Consider the following 19,961-nt stretch of genomic DNA (forward strand, 5'->3'; position numbering starts at 1 on the left):
ATGGGAAAAGTAACAGGATACCCCTAGAAGTTCGTCTATTTACCAGAATGCCCCTGGAAGTTCCAAATTGATCAAACTATCCCTATGTCCAAAAAATTACACTTTATAAAGTAATTATACACTCAAATATTTGGTAAAGCTAGTTCGGGTCCATTTCTTCCATCTTTGGTAAATAGGGCTTGTAGATTTGAGTGTATAATTACCTTATAAAGTGTAATTTTTTGGACATAGGGGTAGTTTGGTAAATTTGGAACTTCCAGGGGCATTCTGATAAATAGACGAATTCCCAAGGGTATCATGGTACTTTTCCCTTCTTTAATATTGGACATGTCTCTTAGCCAGAGCTCATTATCTCCCTCCAAAATGATCCCTTTTGGTGATCTTGTTTGCCTCCTAAATGTTTATTTGGGTTTTAAGTGAGTTGTGGCTTGTAGGACTTGTATTGTGTGCGCCAACCAAGTTAACGTCATTAGACATCTACTAGGTGCATGGGTGCCCTAAACTTTAATATTGCTAACAAATGGCTTGAAATCTCAAATCTCAAACATTTTTGTCCTTGAATTTCATGATACCATGCAAGCTTGAAATTATCTTGCATTTGAGAGTGGCATTTGCCCCAAATATTAATAATATACAATACATCTATAGATGTAATGACCTACTAACTCTACTTTCCTCTTGTATAGTTGGCATAGCCCCTCACAAATATCAATTGTCGCTTTCTCCTACCTACCAATCTTATATTAATAAGTAGATATAACATTTAGGATTGTAAATGGGTAAATGGCAAAACTTCCTAACCTTAGTGCAAGATTGTACAATTTTGTTCTTATTTCAACTTTGATATCTAGACATTAGCAGCACACAAATTGTTAATGACGAGTTTCCAAATTGCCTCATGTACCTACACTATTCACAAGGCGAAGGTAAGTGGCAAAACATCATGACTTTACTATGACACTGTACAATTTGTTCTCATTTCAATTGTCATATTGCAATACAAGAGGTTACAATGTCAACATACCCCATGTGCTGATTATTAAATGATCTCAACAACTTTAGCCATCAACCTTTTAGGTTTATTCTCAATCAGCTTGGTTTTACCGTAGAGCTTTGTTCACACAACTTGGAATAAATTTACTAGAGTTGCTTTCTGAACAATACATTCCGAACCAAGTGCTTTCCATGATACATCTGTAAAATGTTGATGACGTTAAAACTTAACAATATAACAATTTACGTAAACATGTCGCAGCAACCCTATCTACCATGTGAATGAATTTTCTATGCTACAATTCACATTTTTATTAAGATTTAAAATGCTATTCTGTATTGCAAAATATGGTATCACATGAGTAGAGTTACAAATATGTATTGCACACGTTCTTACTTTTTAAGCGGGTTTTTAAAAGCCTTTTCCAACTTTCTAAGAAGCATCACTGCAAATAATTGAGCAAGAATGATCCCATATTTCTCTCATCCAACCTTGCAAATGACATTCCTTTGATGCGAGTATCTAAATTGAACTAATTGAAAAATGCTGGTATCATAAATGTCCTTGTAAATATTGTTTCTTGGGCTTTTGCCTCACACTCAACATCTCCCACTAGTATAATATATATATATATATATATACTTGTATAAATGTATTTAGTATACATTTTCTAGTTAATAATCAGGGTTCTCTAGGAAATAAAACATTACATGACATGTTCATATGTTGCATTTCTTCATATAAAAAGATAAATAAAACATTTTACGACATTATGACTCAAAAACTATGGAGAATGTTCTCAACTCCATAGGCTGAAGTTCGACAAGAAAATCATTTTCAACAAACCCTTGGCTACGCTTGATATAACGGTAATCTCCAAATGGTTCATTCTCAATTCTCCATTTGAGCACACTCATTTCTGACCTCTTCTGGTTGGCCGTCAATGACAATTCTTCCACTTCTTCAATCTGTGCTTTGGGGAGAATATATTTAAATTAGTGGTTGATGACAGTAAAGAATATACTGTAAATGAGCTTGCTATTCAGGTGGTATGATGTCGAAATAAAATACAAAAAGATTTCCTACCTTTCGCTTAGAGAAAACCTTTTCGAGGTTGACTACTGCGACGCGTGATAATTCATCATCCTCTTCACTCTATGAAAGAGACATAATGGAGTGAGATTCTCTTAAAAGAGTGTTACAACTTGTAGCAAGAGATGATTTACTCATGATATTATTTTTGTACATCCATCCACAATTCAGAACATTAGAGGAGATGATAAATTGATGATATCATTGTTTTATACATAAAATTGTGACCAATGAAACTACATCTGTGTATGAATATGAATACCTCAAATAAATGAGCCAACCTCAAGAGCACACTTGTATCATGTAGTTCCTGCGGTAAAATTTATCAAATAAAAACTTCTTGAGAATGTTAAAAGATTTTGGAAACAATTTGAGATAAATTAGAATAAAAAAGAAAATACTTGTATGAATGTGCAAAAGCAAACCAACCTGAAGAGTAATGATAGCAACATTTGGCGGTAACTCATATCCATCTAACACTATTGAATAAGATGGTACATGCACATCCTTTATAGCCTCATCCTGTTATCAAGTAATAAATAACAAGACAAAATACCTCGTAACAAAATAGAGATATGTAAAATGAGTTGAACAAATTTGAAATACAGCTAAATTGTTACGATAAATGAGACAAATACGTTTAAAAAGATATTTTTTTTATCAAGGGTTAAGGAAACCAAATCTTGAGTTAGTTCTTACATCTACCACAGCGAATGACAGTTGTAATGGAGAGAGCATCCTTTGTATAAGGTTACGACGCCACTGTGGTGCTTTTTTGGAAAAATGAACACCCATAAGAAAGGTTCCTTGAATCTGTGCAAGATTTCCAACCAGCAAAAGCATTTGTAAAAGAATTTTTTAACACAGCATTTAACAAAGTAGTTTGGACACTTGAATTGCAGCTCAACATTCTTCTTTATCTCAATGAATACCACCTTAATATCTATCTTCTAGTTTCATGCTGCTGAGGTTAGGTATACCATTTCTTTGCTTTGCTTTCTTGATGTTCAATAAATCAGAAAATTTCAAATAAAAGAACTGGCTGATGATCTCTATATATAAATAAAAAGGTTTACCCACTCCTGGATAGAAGACGTCAAATAGAAATCATTTCTTCTAAGCCCATGTTTCTAGAGGCTATGATTTATATTTGAAAGTAAACCTCTATCTCATTTAGGTTAGAGGAAAGACTTGATCTGTTTATATTTCCATGTTATTCATGTCCCTGCTTGCCTTGCCAGGATAAGATATCAGCAAGTGAAATGGCAGTCACTTAATACATATTATTTACTATCTCTCTCACATGAATGAAAAAAGGCGAACTGTAACATCCCTAACAGGAGGCCATCCTTTGGCCCTCTCTCTTCTATTTCATGGTTCTATCTCTCCCTTCCAGAGTTTCCCTTTGAGACTGTAATCACTTCCTTGCCTTGCCTCCCTTGTCCTTGGGTAATTTGGTCCTAAAAAGGCGCCAGGTAGCATGTGATTTTTCAGTGAAATATTCAGATTTTCATCTTTTGAATAGTCTTTTCTGGAGCTCCTTTCGGGAAGAGGAGAACCCCAGAATCAGGTCGGACAGAATCCCAGATTAAATACCCAAAATCTCTGGCGGAGATCGTTACTTTCCCTGGATTGAGTTTTTAATGCCAAACATTTTCTCTCATCTAACGATGAATTTTGGATCCTGATGCCAACATATATGTTTCTGTCCATTAATTTTCCATCCTCGGTACTCATGGCAGTTTGTTCATTGTGTTTGGGCAGAGAACAACACCGTTTCCCTTCTCTTGAGCATTCACCTTTATGTATGTAACAACTTTAACTTTTGCAGCTAACAGAAATCTTCTGTCCTAGAAGATGACATTAGATCAAACCTATGCTCACAGGCGCTTCTAATGTCTAACGTCCATCCTACAAAACAGAAATCAAGTCAACAATGCTGCAATTAGTGACCTCAACTCAGCTAGCAGGAGTAATGATAATGGGATAGGGTAGCAGACACTATCGCGAGGCGCTCCCCTATCCCAATGGGACTACATGAAAGTCTGCAATGCTATATTGTGGCTTGCATTGTTCTGATCATCGGCAGGGGGCACTTCAGCAATCGTGTGCTGTAACTGGCTGGGAGTCTCATCACACTGAAGGATACTTTGATTTACGGCAACTTAGGTTCATCTTGTGTAGTGATAACGGCAGACTCATACAAGGATCTTGGTTAGGTTCATGAGATCCTAGAGGAACCCCCTCACTTGCCCTTCTGTAGATCTGTTCCCTTCATATGTCCTGTGACATTTTGGTAAGGTACACATCTGGTGCACAACCCTGTCTGCCTGCCTGCCTGCAGGTCTCTTACACTGCTCTAGGTAAAACCTTATTGTAATCAAGTCCTTGATAAATTGGTAAACCTAAACCATGGTCACAGGGCAATAGGCATATCGGCCCAAAACAGGAAATATTTTCTCATAGTAGAGGCTGTCACTGAGCACACCATAATACCATAGCAACATGAGAAATGAGACGTCACTCTACAACATACATTATGTTTTCTTGGACATATTTTGACCTTTTTTTGGCATTTTTTAATTCTTCCTGTTTATTGGCTATCTGATGAAAATAAAATGAGATGGTACTCCACCACATAACATTTCTTCTCAATTAATCACACTTAGAATTCTCATTGCATTATGTATGTGTTTCTATGCGTAGCTCCTGGAGTCTCAAATCTCGAGAGATCATCCTGCTAAAACTAGATAATAGATCTCATGTCATTATCAAATAGAATTGGGTACAGAGTCTTCAAATAGGACCCTAGACCATCACTGCACAAGATATACTAGCTTACTATGAGGCCTTCGCATTCATTGCCATCACCCAAACATGTTGTCTCATTCAAAGGTTCAGCGACACCTTTGTTGTCATCATACTGCAACCTCCTGCATGAATATCATGTTGTTATTTAGGGCAGACAGGTCTCAAGTATGAGAACTGGCCTTCACCTTACGGAAAGAAGCATGAAATAGAGAGTTAGTACACACCTATGTAGCATAACTTCAAGTCCACCATCAGTAATGCTAGAACCACCCATAGAACGATCAACCAAAACTGAAATATCTGTGACATTGTCCGTGATATAAATTCCGGAATTCAGCTGCACAACTCATAAAGCGCATAAAAACATAAGACAGATCTCATGATAACATTAAAGTTAATAATTTTCAAAGATAATAAATTCCAGGTCTACGGTCCCTAAAAGCATACATGATGACATTGTTTCTCCAACATAGCTAGTGGCTTCTTCAAACCATATAGGTAAATTCCTAGTACACAACATCAAGAAGATTTTCTATTTGCCAATTATTGCACAAAGTTCAGGACTCCCAACTTAGATTTTTCTCTCTTCAGCTGGCTATATTCGTGAAGTCTCTTCAGGAGAAACAACACAAGACATGTTTGACAAACTGAAAACTCAAGGTTGGATGAGGAGGTCCATTCATAATATATGACGATTTTGTAAGTAATGACTATTTGAACTTCACTGAAATACATAACATCAAATAGCTACAGCATCAAGAGAGGAAATTTGCTTTATGGTTTAGAACAATACCTACCGGATAATAATTTCCAGCAATTTCCTCATGCACCTCTAATGGCCAATCAGCCCTATAGTCCCTCACCTGTATCAAAACACCATATCAAAATACAGACTACGATACTTGAAGAAGTATAGACCTGTTAGAAGAAAAGAAATTTTAGGACATAAAACTAAAATAATTCTCCATCAGCTTTTGAACCCTAAGATTGTGTCCAAGTATTCACAATTACTGAACAATGGTAACCAAGTATTCAACATGCTTCATCTACGCTAAAAGTTCTTAAGGCCCTAACACTATGCAGTTCATCTGCCCAATAACATTGTTACACAGTGGAGCAATATACTGCTATTAGAATCCCGAAAAGTTCGTTGTACATGATTCCGTATTTGTAAAATATTTGAGATTTTATTTGTAGCTTATCTGAACCATGCATACCTCACACATGGATAAGGATACATACAACATAAGGTTGTTCATGCTCCAAAAGAGAATGTTCCAGGAAAGTCCTCCTTGGTAGTAAGATAACAAGATGAAAATCTTGAACAACTTTCCCCATTTATTTGGCTAATAGAATATCTTTGGTGTTCCAACCTAATGCTAGGATGTTGGTTTCACAGCTACTTTCAAGAGCAGAGGTATCCCAGATTAACTTGTGGAAGCATCATCCGTGTATGATTTCGATAAAAACATAAATCAAGCTCTGAGTTCATTCTTGATTTAAGGCTCAAGGACATTATAATGGAACTCTCAGTTTGAATCGCAAACCATGTGACATGATGAGTTATGAATTAAGTGGCATTTTTCAGAATCTTGAACTCTATTAATTTAAGAATACTTTCTGCAAGAAGAAATTTCAGACTAAAGCTCAAGATCAATTCAAGAAGTTTTTTTATCAACACAAGGTAGGTAATTCAATACCTGGAGGTTTGTTCCCTGAAAGTATCTAGTTTAGTAAAACGTATGACAAAACATCAGCCATTTGTACATGGAAAGTAAATCATCTGAAATTTACTTGAACTTGCACAATTTAGAACATGCAAAATGTAGTGGAAAGCATTGGAATTTGAAACAAATAAAATAAAGACGTCAAATAGAATAAATCATACACAGGCGGAATGCGCAAAATTTAATAGAAAGCAGTGGAATTTGAAGCAAAGAATATTTTGAGATACACTTTTTGAAACACAATTATATTCAGGCATGAACTTCCCAGAAATGCCTCTAGAGAAAAAAGTATATGTTGAAGTGAACTTCTTGAAACAAATCATGTCCACAAGTAACTTCCCATCCAAGCAAAAAGGTATAAGTGAACCGCATCCTTAAGCTATACATGTATAGTTATATCATTAGCAATGATTAATCTTGCACAGTTATGCATAACACTGGCATTACTTATAAAAACCAAGCATCTCGCTTATCAAAGTTCATCTACCAAATTTTCATAACCACTTACCCTTTTAATAAAATCTCGACCATTGGAATCTGTATAAAAGACCTTATTACTGGTGACCTCACTAGAAAACTTGGTAACAATCTCTTTGCCAAGACCATCGTCAATTGGTATGGGGCCCACCTGTAAAATAGAATGATGTGTTAATCAAGCAGAATTTAATGATTTAAGAAACACAATCAGAATTTAATACTTGGTAGTTATGTTGGCTAAGCCACAGTTATCGCTCACTACTATCATACATTTCTTTCCCTTTTGTCATCCTACATTCCTACCAGACTCTATAGTATAATACAATCATTGGCCTCTTTCTGTAATCTAAGTAGAATAATATATTCTATACAGTAAACTGACAGAGCCTATGTAAGTATAAAGAAATTGATGCTTCCCATAATATTTGAGAAGCAATGGAGATCATAACTCAGACTAATAGTACTGAAATTTTATGAATTCCTGTAACCTCTTGATTCTGAAGATGACACATAAACAAAACCATATTTTGTCAAGTAATGTATGTGCCGCTTACACAACCAGTTCATTAAGATTAGGCTAACTCATACAAGTGATGACATGCTATTGCCAATAGCCTATAGATGATATATGTATTGCTTCTTTTATTGGTGATTGCAAGAAAGAAAGAAAGAAAAATTAACATCATTTAAAAAGCAAAAATGGCCTATGAGACTAAACAAGAGATTACATCTGAAGTATGGTGTTGTCTTTGAGAACAAAAAATCCAAATAAATAAATGTTACCACTTAAAAAAACGTAAATAACATAAAAAGAGACTAAAAATCTTGTTCTCAATTCAGGCATGTAGTAATTTTTGTCTTCCAAATATCTCTAGCATAGGTTGATCCAGATTAGAGAGGTCCCTGAAGTGAGGGAAGCACTTGCAATGGCAGGAGGTAATGGCCTTTATTTCTCGATGACAAGGGTGGTGAGATCATGGTCCATGGGTTGGGGGCCTACATGTACGACAAGTTGCTATTGCCTGATCTATTGTAACCCTGTTGCTATGTCCTGCTTGGGAGCCCATTTGTTGACTTGTAGCATGAGTAGGAGAGATAGGGCTAAAAGAAGTTGTGATTGTTCTTTCTTGATGAGCTTGTGTGGCTGTACTGTTGTCCTTCCACTTTTCCCTATGTCTCTTGAGCTCTAGCAAGAAAAGCCCCAAGCACCATCGGTCCTGACTCATATTCCATTCCCTTGCATAGTGACCCAATGCCTTCTTTAAAGAGATAATGGTATCTCCCTCTTATTTTATAGAAAACACTTCAGTGACAAACATAGTGTTCTTCAGATTCCACTCCCAATCTCTAACTGATAGATGTATGCCCATATAAGATGGTCCAATGATGAATTCATCCTCTAATGTGTGTAAAAAGTGTCTTCCTACCAAGAGATATTTTGGGTTTGATACATGTTATCTTGTTTTCCAAGTTAATAATATCAGTTCAGATCACTCTATTATTTTCCACTTTGGTCATGTTATTGGAACGAGGGTAGTGCATTTATCCTTATGCCATGTGGCTCAAACCATTGCTGCATTTCAGCATATCAACAATGAATGTTTCCATGTTCAGCCAGTTGTCTTGATGACATCTGTGCCAACCTTGAGTACCTTCCTTTAAGGAGCTCCCAATTACGTTGGATACACGATCAGAATAACGCCTCGATGATTAAATGGACTGCTCTCATCTGTTCCAAGATTATATCATGGGGCACCGATGCTTTGCCCCTTATCATGCGGGCAATGATTGAGACTAAGGTCTCGCTAAATCTTTCCAGTTATTTGCCTTTTTCAGGCTCAGTCCCCAGGTTTCTACTCCATAGAGAAGAGTTAGTGTCACAAGTGTATCAAATAGCTACAATTCCATGGCTCTTGCAACTATAAATGTGTACATTGTCTTTCGAGAGCACCAAGGGCTGCATATCCATGATAAAAGCAGGCACAAGAAACCTCCATAATGAGAACCTAGGCCCTATATATATTACTCTTAGGTATGTGTAGGAGCGTTGTGTATGCCATCTTTTCCTCTCCCACGACAAATTCTGGTTCTGATCTTGTTAGCCATGCTTGAGTGGTGTTAAATGCCACCACTTTAGTTTTATCCATGTTTAAAGACAAACCTTTGTCCATACAAAATACTTTTAAGGCATTTAAATGTCTCTATCGTCCTTCCGGAGAGTCAGAAATCAGCACAAAATCATCAGCATCTAGTAACATTTTGTATAGCTATACCTGCCGCCAGGCAGGCTCTAGAACCCCCAAATCTCTCTATGTAATGCGATACCTTATCATGTAGAGACTGAAGAGACTGGGTGATGGTGGGCATCCTTGTTTTACTCTAATTGTGTTAGCCACAGCATATGACAACCCATTGGGAGACCACACCTTTCCTTACACACATTCGCATAGTGTATAGATTGCCGATTGCATCTCTATAGGGACACCAAGGGCTTCTAGCCATTGCATAAGCTCAGCACCTAGCATAGTGTCAAAGACTTTTCAGAAATCCACAAAGTAGCAATAAATCCTCTTATTATGAGCTCTGCCCTCCTCAATAAGGGCTCGGAGGGTCAATATGTGATCCAAAGTTGTGAACCCCTTCCAAAATCCTGCCTGTTCAGATGAATGGCAGCAACTTCGCTCTGCCCATATACTCAAATTCTGACTCTAGGATTGAGCCACATAGTTTCACCACATAATGGCCAACCATGATTTCCCTATAGTTGCTCGGCATCATGGGGTCTCCACTCTTGAGGAATGGCACAATGGTATGTTCTGTACATCTTGTAGGGAAACCTTCACACATAGCTCTATTAAATATGTGTGCATGAATGCGAGCAAGATGTCACTCACAGGCATAGATGAAGTGCTCACCTACCAATCCACCATGATCCTAAGCCTTCTCAAATTGTAACTGATCAATGGCATTTCTTACTTTTTGTAAGTATAAAAGGTGCATTCATGTGAGTGTGAGCCATGTGGGTGGGGAATTGAAGGCTGCTCGGAATATCATAAAGTACCTTTGCATATTCATGCCCACCTGAGATGAGGTCAGTTGTGTGGTAGGTTGCCTCTCATTAAACATTTCCATGCTCTTTTACTTTCTTGTTCTAGAAACAAGCAATAAAAAGTATCTTCAAATTTAGCTAAATACAATCTCTTCTTCTTCCCCACAAGGCGTTGTGTATAAATACCCGGAGTTACTTCGTGTTACAAGCATCTCCTTGTATCACAATATTCCTCATCATACCAACTATTTTGTATGACTCTACCAAGGGGACATTGTCCATTGTGTTGGTAAAGGCATTTGTGGCTGCTTTATGCATTAATTTTGACAATCCTTGTGTAACTTCACCTAGGGGTGTGAAAGGATCCAAATCTAGGATGCTATTATATATTCCACATATATACACATCGATTGAATCTCGAGTAAATTGTTTAAAATTGAAGTTGCAATGTTAAAATTGAAGCAGTGAATGTAGTCAACCATGACAGTAACAATGGGAATGATGTACTCTTCGTCTCTTCATGCTTTAGCGCACATACTTTAGTTGCAGATATAGATGATGGCCTCAAGTGGAACCTGCATTTTGGATGCCTTGTTGTGCCCTTCTAGCATCACCCGGGATGCTTTTATCCCATCCTTTCCTTCTATGGATGAATGTAGTCAATCATGAGAATGACAATGGGAATGATGACTTTTCGTCTCTTCATCCTGTAGTGCATGTCTTTACTTGCAGATATGGATGATGACATCAAATGGAACCTGCACTTTGGGTGCCTTGTGCACCTTCTAGTGCTACCCAGGGTGCTTCAATCCCATCCTTTTCTTCCATGAATCTGGACCATCTTCGTGGGTGTTGAGATCCATATCTTCATTTGTTGTCCATTCAGAATCCATGGTGTCCTGTAGTTAGGACAGCGGGTACAGGATATTGTCGGAGAAATGCAGAGGGCAGAGGGCAGAGGGAACAGTGTGAAACCAGGAACATAGAGATTAGGCAAAGAGAACACAGAGATTAGTTAGAAATTGCAGAAAACTCAGAGGATCAGAGTTTGCAGAAAACAGAGAGGATCAGATATGACAGAAAACCCAGAAGATCGGATCAAATAATTTTGGTATGGCAAAAGGAACAAAAACCAATACGACAAAGAATATAACTATGTAAATTTCCTTGTTTACATTCTCAAAGATAGGGATGTGATAAATGCAATCTACATACTGTGAATTCTATCTCTGCATGCTCAGAATCCTTGTAGATCCTTACAATCTGCATTGAAAAAAGCATTCATTAGTCATAAAATATTTACCTACATAAGAAGAAATATGGCACAACAAGATGTAAATGATACAATTCCCTCCAAGAAATCTAGGCATCATTCCATCCAAACAAAATTTGAACCTGGGAAATCCAAGATGTGATTTTCTGGTGGATCTCTTGCATGATAGGCCCTCTAGCAACTGAAAAGGTCATCTGCAGATAGACAAATAGAACTGATATATTTTCAATGATTAATCTAATGAGTTATTCCAGAAATGCTCCTTAAAGAAACTTTAAAAATTATATATGGAAACAGAAAATTACAGTGTTGTTCAATGGAAAGCATGTACTGGAATTAGGTCGAAAAACGTAGGCTCCAGATGCCTGGCAGACATTGAAAATTTCAGTCAGAGAGGACTATATTAAGACACATTCTCCCAAATTTGCACCAAGGACTCCCTTGAAAGACAATAATTCATTATGCCTCCTACTGCAGTAGGATTGTTGGATGTGTGAGTGAGTCCACTTAATAAACAAACCTGGCCATGGGTCTTGTCTGTATTCCCATCACTAGCATTATACCAACAGTATGATTGCTGTACAGATATATCAACCTACAGAGAAAATCCAGAATAAATAAGCTGATATCTAGACTACTATTTTAAGCTAGATGTCATGTTGGACATAAAAAAATGTCAATGCTACAGGAATAAAAATTTATAGGAACATCATTCACAGAACTGCTAGGGAACATATGTCAATTGAGCAGTATCACTTCCACATCTCACAAATACATGTGAAAGCTCCACTTACACAATCCTTCTGCTTTATTCTTTCAAGAAGTCCAGTTGATGAAAATAAAAAATCGGTAGAAGTTGAATTTAATACAATATCTTGATTTGCACTCTCTTGTAGGATTGAGTACTCTGCAGACACTGACAGTGTACCCACATATTGGAGATAGAACAATCTAGAGATGCAAACAGTTCAAATGAAACAAATAGAAACTTACAAGTATCATTCTGAGATGGTTTTATATAGTATGTTGAATACCCTAATGGCGGACATACAGTTTCAAATGCAAGAATATAAACAAGCTTTTCTGATATAGCATTTCCATAAATGCTTTTGAGATGTCTCTGTCTCAACCTTTCTGAAGCATGACTGAGAACAACAATCTGTGATGGTACCCCATTACCATATGAATCAAAAACACTGACTTTATAATTTGAAACCTGTCAACAGACATATGCCATTATCACATGTTAGGTAAATACAGATTCTAGAACACATTTCAGATTTCTCCAAAAGAACGAGCACAATGATACTACAAATTTTGGATCATTTAAACAGAATTATTGATTCAAATTATGGATACTCAGAATGTGAACATTATCAAAGAATCCTCAGTAAAACTTTATGATATAGTATTCTCAAAGAGATAAACATACAGTAATCCGAACAATCTCCTTTCGCTGCCACCCAAGAGAGTTATACATGACCACCACCTAGACAAAGTATACCACTTACACCAGATGTTATTATACATATAAACAGGTCTCACGCAAAGAAGAAAATCAAATCAGAATTTAATACCAAGGTTTTCCCAGCAAGATCAGCCTCTGATTGCGGACAGTAACTGATATTGGATAAAGGGCACTGAAAAAATGCATGAAAAGTTGTCGAAACACAATTATTAAGGTGTAAGAGGAATGGAAAATGTAAACAAGCTAGAAAGCACTTCTAAAACTCTAGTATACTTGCTGGAAATTTATGCCATCTTTTAGAAATCGTTGTTGAGATGAACCAGGATGCATCTCTCCATTGATATTTCTATTCCCATAATGAAAATAAGATGAAAAATTCCCAGAAATGAGTTGAGAAAGTGCTGCATTAATGACATCATTTGCCTGCCAAAAACCTCATTAATAGGGAGAGCATAAAAAAATCTCTTGCTTACACAAACTGAAAGAAAAATTCTGGGGTTTTACTTCACAAGACGAATCTGCAAGTCTCTTGGAATAATCATCTGCAACATGCTGCTTCTCAGTTCCCGTCACACCATCATGATGTTGGAGGATAGCCATTGCCTCTTCTAGAGAATCTGTGTTAGGCCCCAAGTTTTTCCTTCCAACGATGAACTCAAGTTGTCTTGACACCTGAAAGATCGTGCATTGAAGTCTTAGGCAAGAAATGGAAACCAAGAAAAGGATTATATTCCATTTATATTTCAAAGAGATGACAACTACTTACCTGCAGATACGCTGACATTTTGCGCACATATCCCTTCAAAGAAGGCCTACTTGTAAAATATCCAGTCCAATAACCATTTGCGTTGTCTGCATATCTAAAACATAAAAACATGTACTCAACTTACTATTTTCCAAATCTACAGTGGCCTTTATAAATAGTTACTGCAAAAAACGTTTATTGATGACGCAGAAGAAGCACTAAATATACGGATATATTAGCTAACAAGCCCTAGCTTCTAAGGTATATGGCTATAATATTGGAATGCTCATGCCATAAAAAGCTAGTAATCAAGAAAATTTAGCTTTTGAGATGTGGTCAACAGTTGATTTCCCAAAAAGGACCACTGGAGGCAGCACACACCCTGATTCCTGAACAAGGAACATCCAAAACTGTTTTTATACTGTCAAATATGCTCAGCAGGATCTATTAGGTATCCAATAAGTTCTAAAATCCATTTGGCTTCCAAATACGATTTTATAGGAGAAAATTCATACTTATTTCTTTCTCTAGAACAGATATGATGCCATATGACTCTACAGACTCTTCCACATGCAAAGAAAAAGCATCCAATGTACCAATAAATTAGATGAAGACGGATGAAGAGTAAGCTTACGGAAAATAGTCGCCTAACTTTACTGGCCACGTAATGTTAGCGTCTGCCTTCATGTCCACATAAATTGATGGGGTAGAGTACAAGGTGTTAACACGTCCATCCTACAAAATTTAGGCAAACAAACAAAAGTAAGTGGAGAACACATTCACTGAACTACAAGGCTTATATTATTACAACCAATGCAGGCAAACTAGATAGAGAAAACATTTACTATTAAAATAGAATGTGGATGTTTGGTTGTACCATTACTAAGACTGATTAGAAGAAACTTTTTGATGAAACAGAAAGTTAGTCACATCCAACTGGAGAGAAAATAAAAATAAAATCCAAGTACGGAAAAGCAACGAGGCTAAGGTTTAGGGTTTATAAAGAATAACCATTCTTGACATCACAAGAAGGCAATCAAGTAAAAAACCAAAGAAGAAAGATGTACCAAACATATCTCAGAGGCAGCTATGCTCTATGAGACCCAAACAAACAGGAAGTCTCACAAACTGTTCTATGAAAGCAGAAGACATCTTCTTAGACCTAAATGAAATACAGAAGACATCTTTTTTGACTAAGATAACTTCTCTTTTACACCATAATTTATAAATATGTCGCCACATCAAGAAATGACAGTTAGATAGGTTGCAGTTAAGTATCCCAGCACACAAGGCAGGCATAGTAAAATGCAAGGATAGAAAAGACAGGTTACACAGATTGCACCTTCAGACAAATGAACATTTTAAAAGCAGAATACAGATAATCCATGTAATATTTATGAGTAGATCAAAGGGAGATGTCATACTTAGTTTAAAACTTTTAAATTTCCATAATAATAGATATGGATCAAAAGCTAAAACTCAAAGTTATATTTAATTGATTCCTAAAAATAAATAATGGAACTTAGGTTCAGATCTAACTCTTAGATAATCCCTTCAACTTCCTGGAGTGGTCTGTATAATATTAACGTTTGTTTCTTCGAATATTCATCATTTACCTTTACATGTTCTTATTCTGGGGTTAGTTATTCCATCATATCACATTGTCTTGCTTCCAACCAACCCTCCACAAGCAAGATTCTTATATGTAGAACAACTAAATAAATAAACATACCACACCACTATTATACCTTATTTACATAGTGCACAAGTTTATCCATCTGCTTGAACCATGTGTGCGCATATTCATAAGAAAAATCATCTCCCATGGTCCACATCAAATGATTGGTCCGAAACTCTTTAGCCTACACATGCAATGTTCTATAATATTAAGAAATTACAGATGGACCAGATGCACCACTCAATGAACTTAAACAACATGAGATGTTCACCTGCTCTAGTGCACGTTCGACAAAAAGATCCACCCTCTCTTTTACATTATAATCGAAAATCCGAGGATCATCCTGTTAAAGTAATTTAATGATGTGTAATATATAAATAAATCATGACTATAGATAAAATCTTCTGGCCTGCTTCTATTAGACATATCAACCTGAACTGGAGGACAATCGGAATGCACATCAAAACTAAACCCATCTGGAGGCTCATAATGGTTTGCCAGCACACCAGAAAATATCTGCATTAAATTATACACTATCTTGGAACGATGGTTGAGAATGGCTGCAATTATTAAAAGGACTCCAACAGTCTCAATGTACACCACAAGGCATACTTTTCTTTGCCACAAGGTCTCAATATATTATTTGTGGTTCCGGAAAAAGGGAGGAGAGGGAAGGGGAGAGAAGAAAATAATAATAATAATAATAATAATAATAATAATAATAATAATAGTGGCAATTTCATGAAAAAGAAAAGAAACTACACCTGCGATGAGGACCCTAGCGATTTTGAACCTCGCCAAATGGTTTCCATAGTACGATCTTTTCTACGTTTCATTATATCTTGAAAATCTGCTCTTGCAAAGAAAACTGCATCAAACCCAGCCTGCACATTATGGAGCAAACAAATTAGCTAGCTAGATAAGACTTTTCTATGGAAATCAATTTTCATCTTTATCAGTTTTTCCACGACACAGTGATTTCAGTGCATGGATTCGAAAGATTACAACAACAAACATGAAAGCTAGATTCAAAGTATTATTTATCTCCTATTAATCCAACCTTTTAATCTATTTTCAATGATATTCTAACCTCAGCACCGAGCAAATATGCCTGTACAGCTGAATGTCCAAAGGGATCGATTTGCCATCCAATACGAGGCACCTTACCAAACTGTTCCTTGATGTATCTATGACCTAGAGTAGTTTGATCTATCATATCTATATAATGAGTGGTTGCCTCATCATGCATGCACCATCCCCCGTTTCTGCTCAGTGCCATTCGACAAGAATAAAATACCTTTAGATCCAATTTTTGAGACACAATTTTAATAAAAGCAAACTCACATAATAGAAATTTTACATGAATTCCAATTGTCCTCTATCCACGAGCTCTTTCACATGTCTCTTTGTCACAGATGTTTGTTGTCTCCACCATCTTTGAAAAAACGCCTGCATATAGAAGTAAATAGAAATTTTCTGAACTAGCGAAGAAGGAAATTTTTAATTGAAAATGTACAGAAGTGACAATTGATATTTAAATGACCTTAAAGATATGAAATAGACAAAAACATAGCAAATATGTACACCAATTACCTGTTCAACATAAACAAACTTGCGATTTGGATCCGCCAGCAGCGCCGAAATAACCGAATCAAGAATATATTGTACCGCAGCAACCTGTTATGACACATCAATACTTTAGAATCTTATATTGTTTATCTGAGAAATGGAGCATCAGCTAGCTCCTGCTTGCTTAAGCAGTTCGTCACATTAATGGCCAGATTGATCATCTGCTTGATCTAAAATAAAAATTCAACATATATTCGAAAAAAGCTAATTTTCTAAGATCTGTAAGCACAGAAGAAGGTCATTACGAGTTAATTTTCTTCGCATACAATCAAGGTAAATATTCTGTCCTGTTTTCCTTGTACAAAGAGGTCACTTAATGCTTGTGAAGGTATCTCCAAGTCACAATGCATAATCTTTGTACAAAGAGGACACTTAATGCTTGTGAAGGTATCTTCAATCTACAATACACAAGGTAGAACTCTCTGAAATTATGAAATGGTTATTTGAAAAAAAAACGTCAAAACAGCAATTCCCTATATTCATTAGGAAAAACAGCTACCATGTAGCAGAAAAAATATAAAAGAAAAAACTGGAACGTTCCTATTTGTAGCATTGAAAAACAATGAGAAAATCCAATTGCTTTCTTATAAAAGACATTGAGAATGATGAAAGGCCTCCAGAAAGCTCACTTGGATTGAATTATTCGAGCCAACAAAGTATTGATCAACAGTTTTTAGCCACCCAACATCATCATGAGTATGTGGAACAAGATGCACATTGATCTTTCCTTGAACTGGCACCGCAGTGGTGTTGTAAATCCATTCATCACATGATTGTTGGGAATAAACTCCCCGTCCAAGTAGCGCAGCACTAGAGATGGTAAAAACATAGGGAAGCAGAAGAAGCCACACTACAAGAAGTCCATTCATCTATAGATTCACCAAAACAAAAAAAAGACATTGTTGGATTTAACGTGTTCTTCATGTTCATGAAAACGCTCTCACACACATTTTCAGATGCAACACTAACGTTCAGGGATAATATTATGGCTGTATCCTAGTGGTATGCCATGTGTTTATTTATTGTTAACCTGTCCATCCAGGTCAGAATATCACTGACTACGGCAATTTACCAAATATATAGGTTGAACAGATGCATCACCTTCTGGTCTCCACTGGACAGCCTTACCAACCCATTTATCTCCCAAACGCAATTGGTGCACGCTCAATCGCAACATTCATTACAAAAATCCTAGAGCATTGAAAGTCACTTATAACCAACTCTACACGTACTATGTCCAAATGTTTCACTTTCCTCTGATACCTCCAACAAAGATGATACAGTCTATCCGTCTATTCATTTTGGTTATACCCTAGTGGTAAGCCATGTTAACTAGTGATCCATGCATATCTGGGTTCAAATTCAAATATCATCTGTTAGATGCCATTATGAAATGTAGAGATTGAACTCTCAAACACGTGGGCTTCTGGTCTCCACCAGGAAATCTTAATTATTTCTTTTATTTTTTCAATGGGCTTACCGTAGTGGTCAGCTATATTATTCAGCTATCAACACAAGGTTGCAGTTTTGAATCCTTACTTTTGAGAATCTTTGTTAGACCATGTATCAACTTTGTATGCTACATGCTTCACCGGTGTATCAAATTAACGACCTCGCATACACCAAACAATTGGCGCAGCCACGTCAAGTATGGCATGATCGGAGCTCTTCTCTCTCTCAATCAAATCAAAGCATCGGAAGAAATACAAAACTTTTGTGGCATAAGGGAGCCGGAAGAAATGTCCGAGTTACATATATCAATTCCATAAGAGGAGCTAATACTAAAAACAGAGGTTGAGAACAGAGTGAGTAGGGCTTACGAGTGGAGCCATTCATGGGCTACGATGATTGGGAATGAGGCGCGCTGGTCCTTCTTCTCTCCTTCTAATTTCGATGTGTAGTTCTGGTGAAGCAGAAGAAGGATGGTGATGCATTTGAATGAGAGATGTCGTAAACTGCACTTCACATATGTATTGTATGTGTACCACCATGTGCGTGCTACAAATACAATGATGGGTGCTTGCTGCAAAAGAAAAAGAGAGCTTTAGGCGACTGACACACCCACACTTACTTATGTACTTAGACTAGACTAGACTCGACTCTCTTTTCACATTTGGATGGCATGGCATGCGCATAGGCTCGTGTCTAACTACTACCAAATATTAAAGAGGGTAAACAAGGGAATCGCGGGCACAAACTGTGCAGCTCGCTCGCCTAGCTGAGGGCGCGTGCGATCTACACTGTCCGATGTGGTTAGAAATCTGACAACATTTGTCACCAGAAGCCCTTCTTTGTCACCAAGAACCCGACTCTCTGACAACCACTGTCATCAGAGAGCCCCACTCTCCGACAACCTCTTCACCAAGCCTCTTTCACAAAACGTAAAACTTAAAACTCAAAAATCAAACAAACTTATGTCTCCAAGCTTCAAATAACACTTACACAAAAGTTTAAAACTTCAAATCTCGACAATCAAAATCTAATTTAGAAAACCTAAAATGAAATCCACACACAATATGAGCAATAAGATTATGGGGGGTTGATGGCAAAATGCAACCACAATTTTTACAACATGTAATATTCGAGTCCCTTGAAGTCAACATCAAGCCATCACAATGCAAACATCGAACCTTCTCATGGTCACGTTGTCGTGAAGAAAACCATCCACAAGCGGAATCGGTGCACCGGAGCGTAGGAACCGGCTCTTCATGCACGTACGCCTTATATTGTACATAGAAGATCCTAGGTAGGTAGATTCGGTAGGTAGGAAGTTAATGGGAAACGGCTCCTTCCTTGCCTATAAAAGGAGGGAGACGAGGAGGGGGGAAGGGATCGCGGGATCAGAGAGGACGAAGTGTTGTCGGGTTGTCGGTCGAAGGCTTCTCTCTCTTCCATACTCCGTAGCCTCTTTCTGTGCAGGTTTCGTGAGGCTCGCGCTGCTCTGAGGAATGCCCGAGTGCTTCCGGCAGCACCTCCAACCTACTCCTTTCTTTCTGAGCGTTTGCGAACAGGCATTGG

At 37.1% G+C, this 19,961-nt stretch overlaps 1 protein-coding gene and 1 long non-coding RNA gene across 3 annotated transcripts; both read right to left on the reverse strand.

Annotated features, from left to right (window-relative positions):
• Nucleotides 1–1,660: 1,660 nt before the first annotated feature.
• On the reverse strand, nucleotides 1,661–18,850 carry LOC147869200 (alpha-mannosidase At3g26720-like). 2 transcript variants are annotated; one of them, XM_087327259.1, is made up of 30 exons: nucleotides 18,764–18,841; nucleotides 17,573–17,812; nucleotides 16,908–16,991; nucleotides 16,675–16,763; nucleotides 16,405–16,579; nucleotides 16,079–16,198; nucleotides 15,747–15,830; nucleotides 15,586–15,657; nucleotides 15,385–15,498; nucleotides 14,271–14,371; nucleotides 13,658–13,751; nucleotides 13,396–13,563; nucleotides 13,165–13,314; nucleotides 13,001–13,063; nucleotides 12,856–12,912; nucleotides 12,417–12,639; nucleotides 12,218–12,339; nucleotides 11,944–12,018; nucleotides 11,729–11,788; nucleotides 11,546–11,617; nucleotides 11,366–11,413; nucleotides 7,133–7,252; nucleotides 5,695–5,760; nucleotides 5,122–5,234; nucleotides 4,929–5,019; nucleotides 2,786–2,899; nucleotides 2,516–2,608; nucleotides 2,349–2,396; nucleotides 2,081–2,149; nucleotides 1,661–1,962 (listed from the first exon to the last, which is right to left on the reverse strand). In XM_087327259.1, the coding sequence occupies exons 1-30, from the start codon at nucleotides 18,773–18,775 to the stop codon at nucleotides 1,765–1,767; spliced, it is 3,135 nt and encodes a 1,044-aa protein (XP_087183385.1). In that variant the 5' UTR covers nucleotides 18,776–18,841; the 3' UTR covers nucleotides 1,661–1,764. The 2 variants fall into 2 exon arrangements, with proteins under 2 accessions (XP_087183385.1, XP_087183392.1); XM_087327266.1 differs by lacking the exons at nucleotides 1,661–1,962; nucleotides 2,081–2,149; nucleotides 2,349–2,396; nucleotides 2,516–2,608 and having other exon boundaries at nucleotides 5,122–5,197; nucleotides 18,764–18,850.
• Nucleotides 7,766–10,975, reverse strand: LOC147869201 (uncharacterized). The gene is made up of 2 exons (XR_015530476.1): nucleotides 10,897–10,975; nucleotides 7,766–10,713 (listed from the first exon to the last, which is right to left on the reverse strand). It is a non-coding gene; the product is annotated as an uncharacterized LOC147869201 (long non-coding RNA).
• Nucleotides 18,851–19,961: the final 1,111 nt, after the last annotated feature.

The sequence above is a fragment of the Azolla caroliniana genome, unplaced genomic scaffold (assembly GCF_043228905.1).
Source record: "Azolla caroliniana isolate FFs.n. ecotype wild unplaced genomic scaffold, voAzoCaro1.0.p SCAF_1, whole genome shotgun sequence".
Lineage (NCBI taxonomy): Eukaryota > Viridiplantae > Streptophyta > Polypodiopsida > Salviniales > Salviniaceae > Azolla > Azolla caroliniana.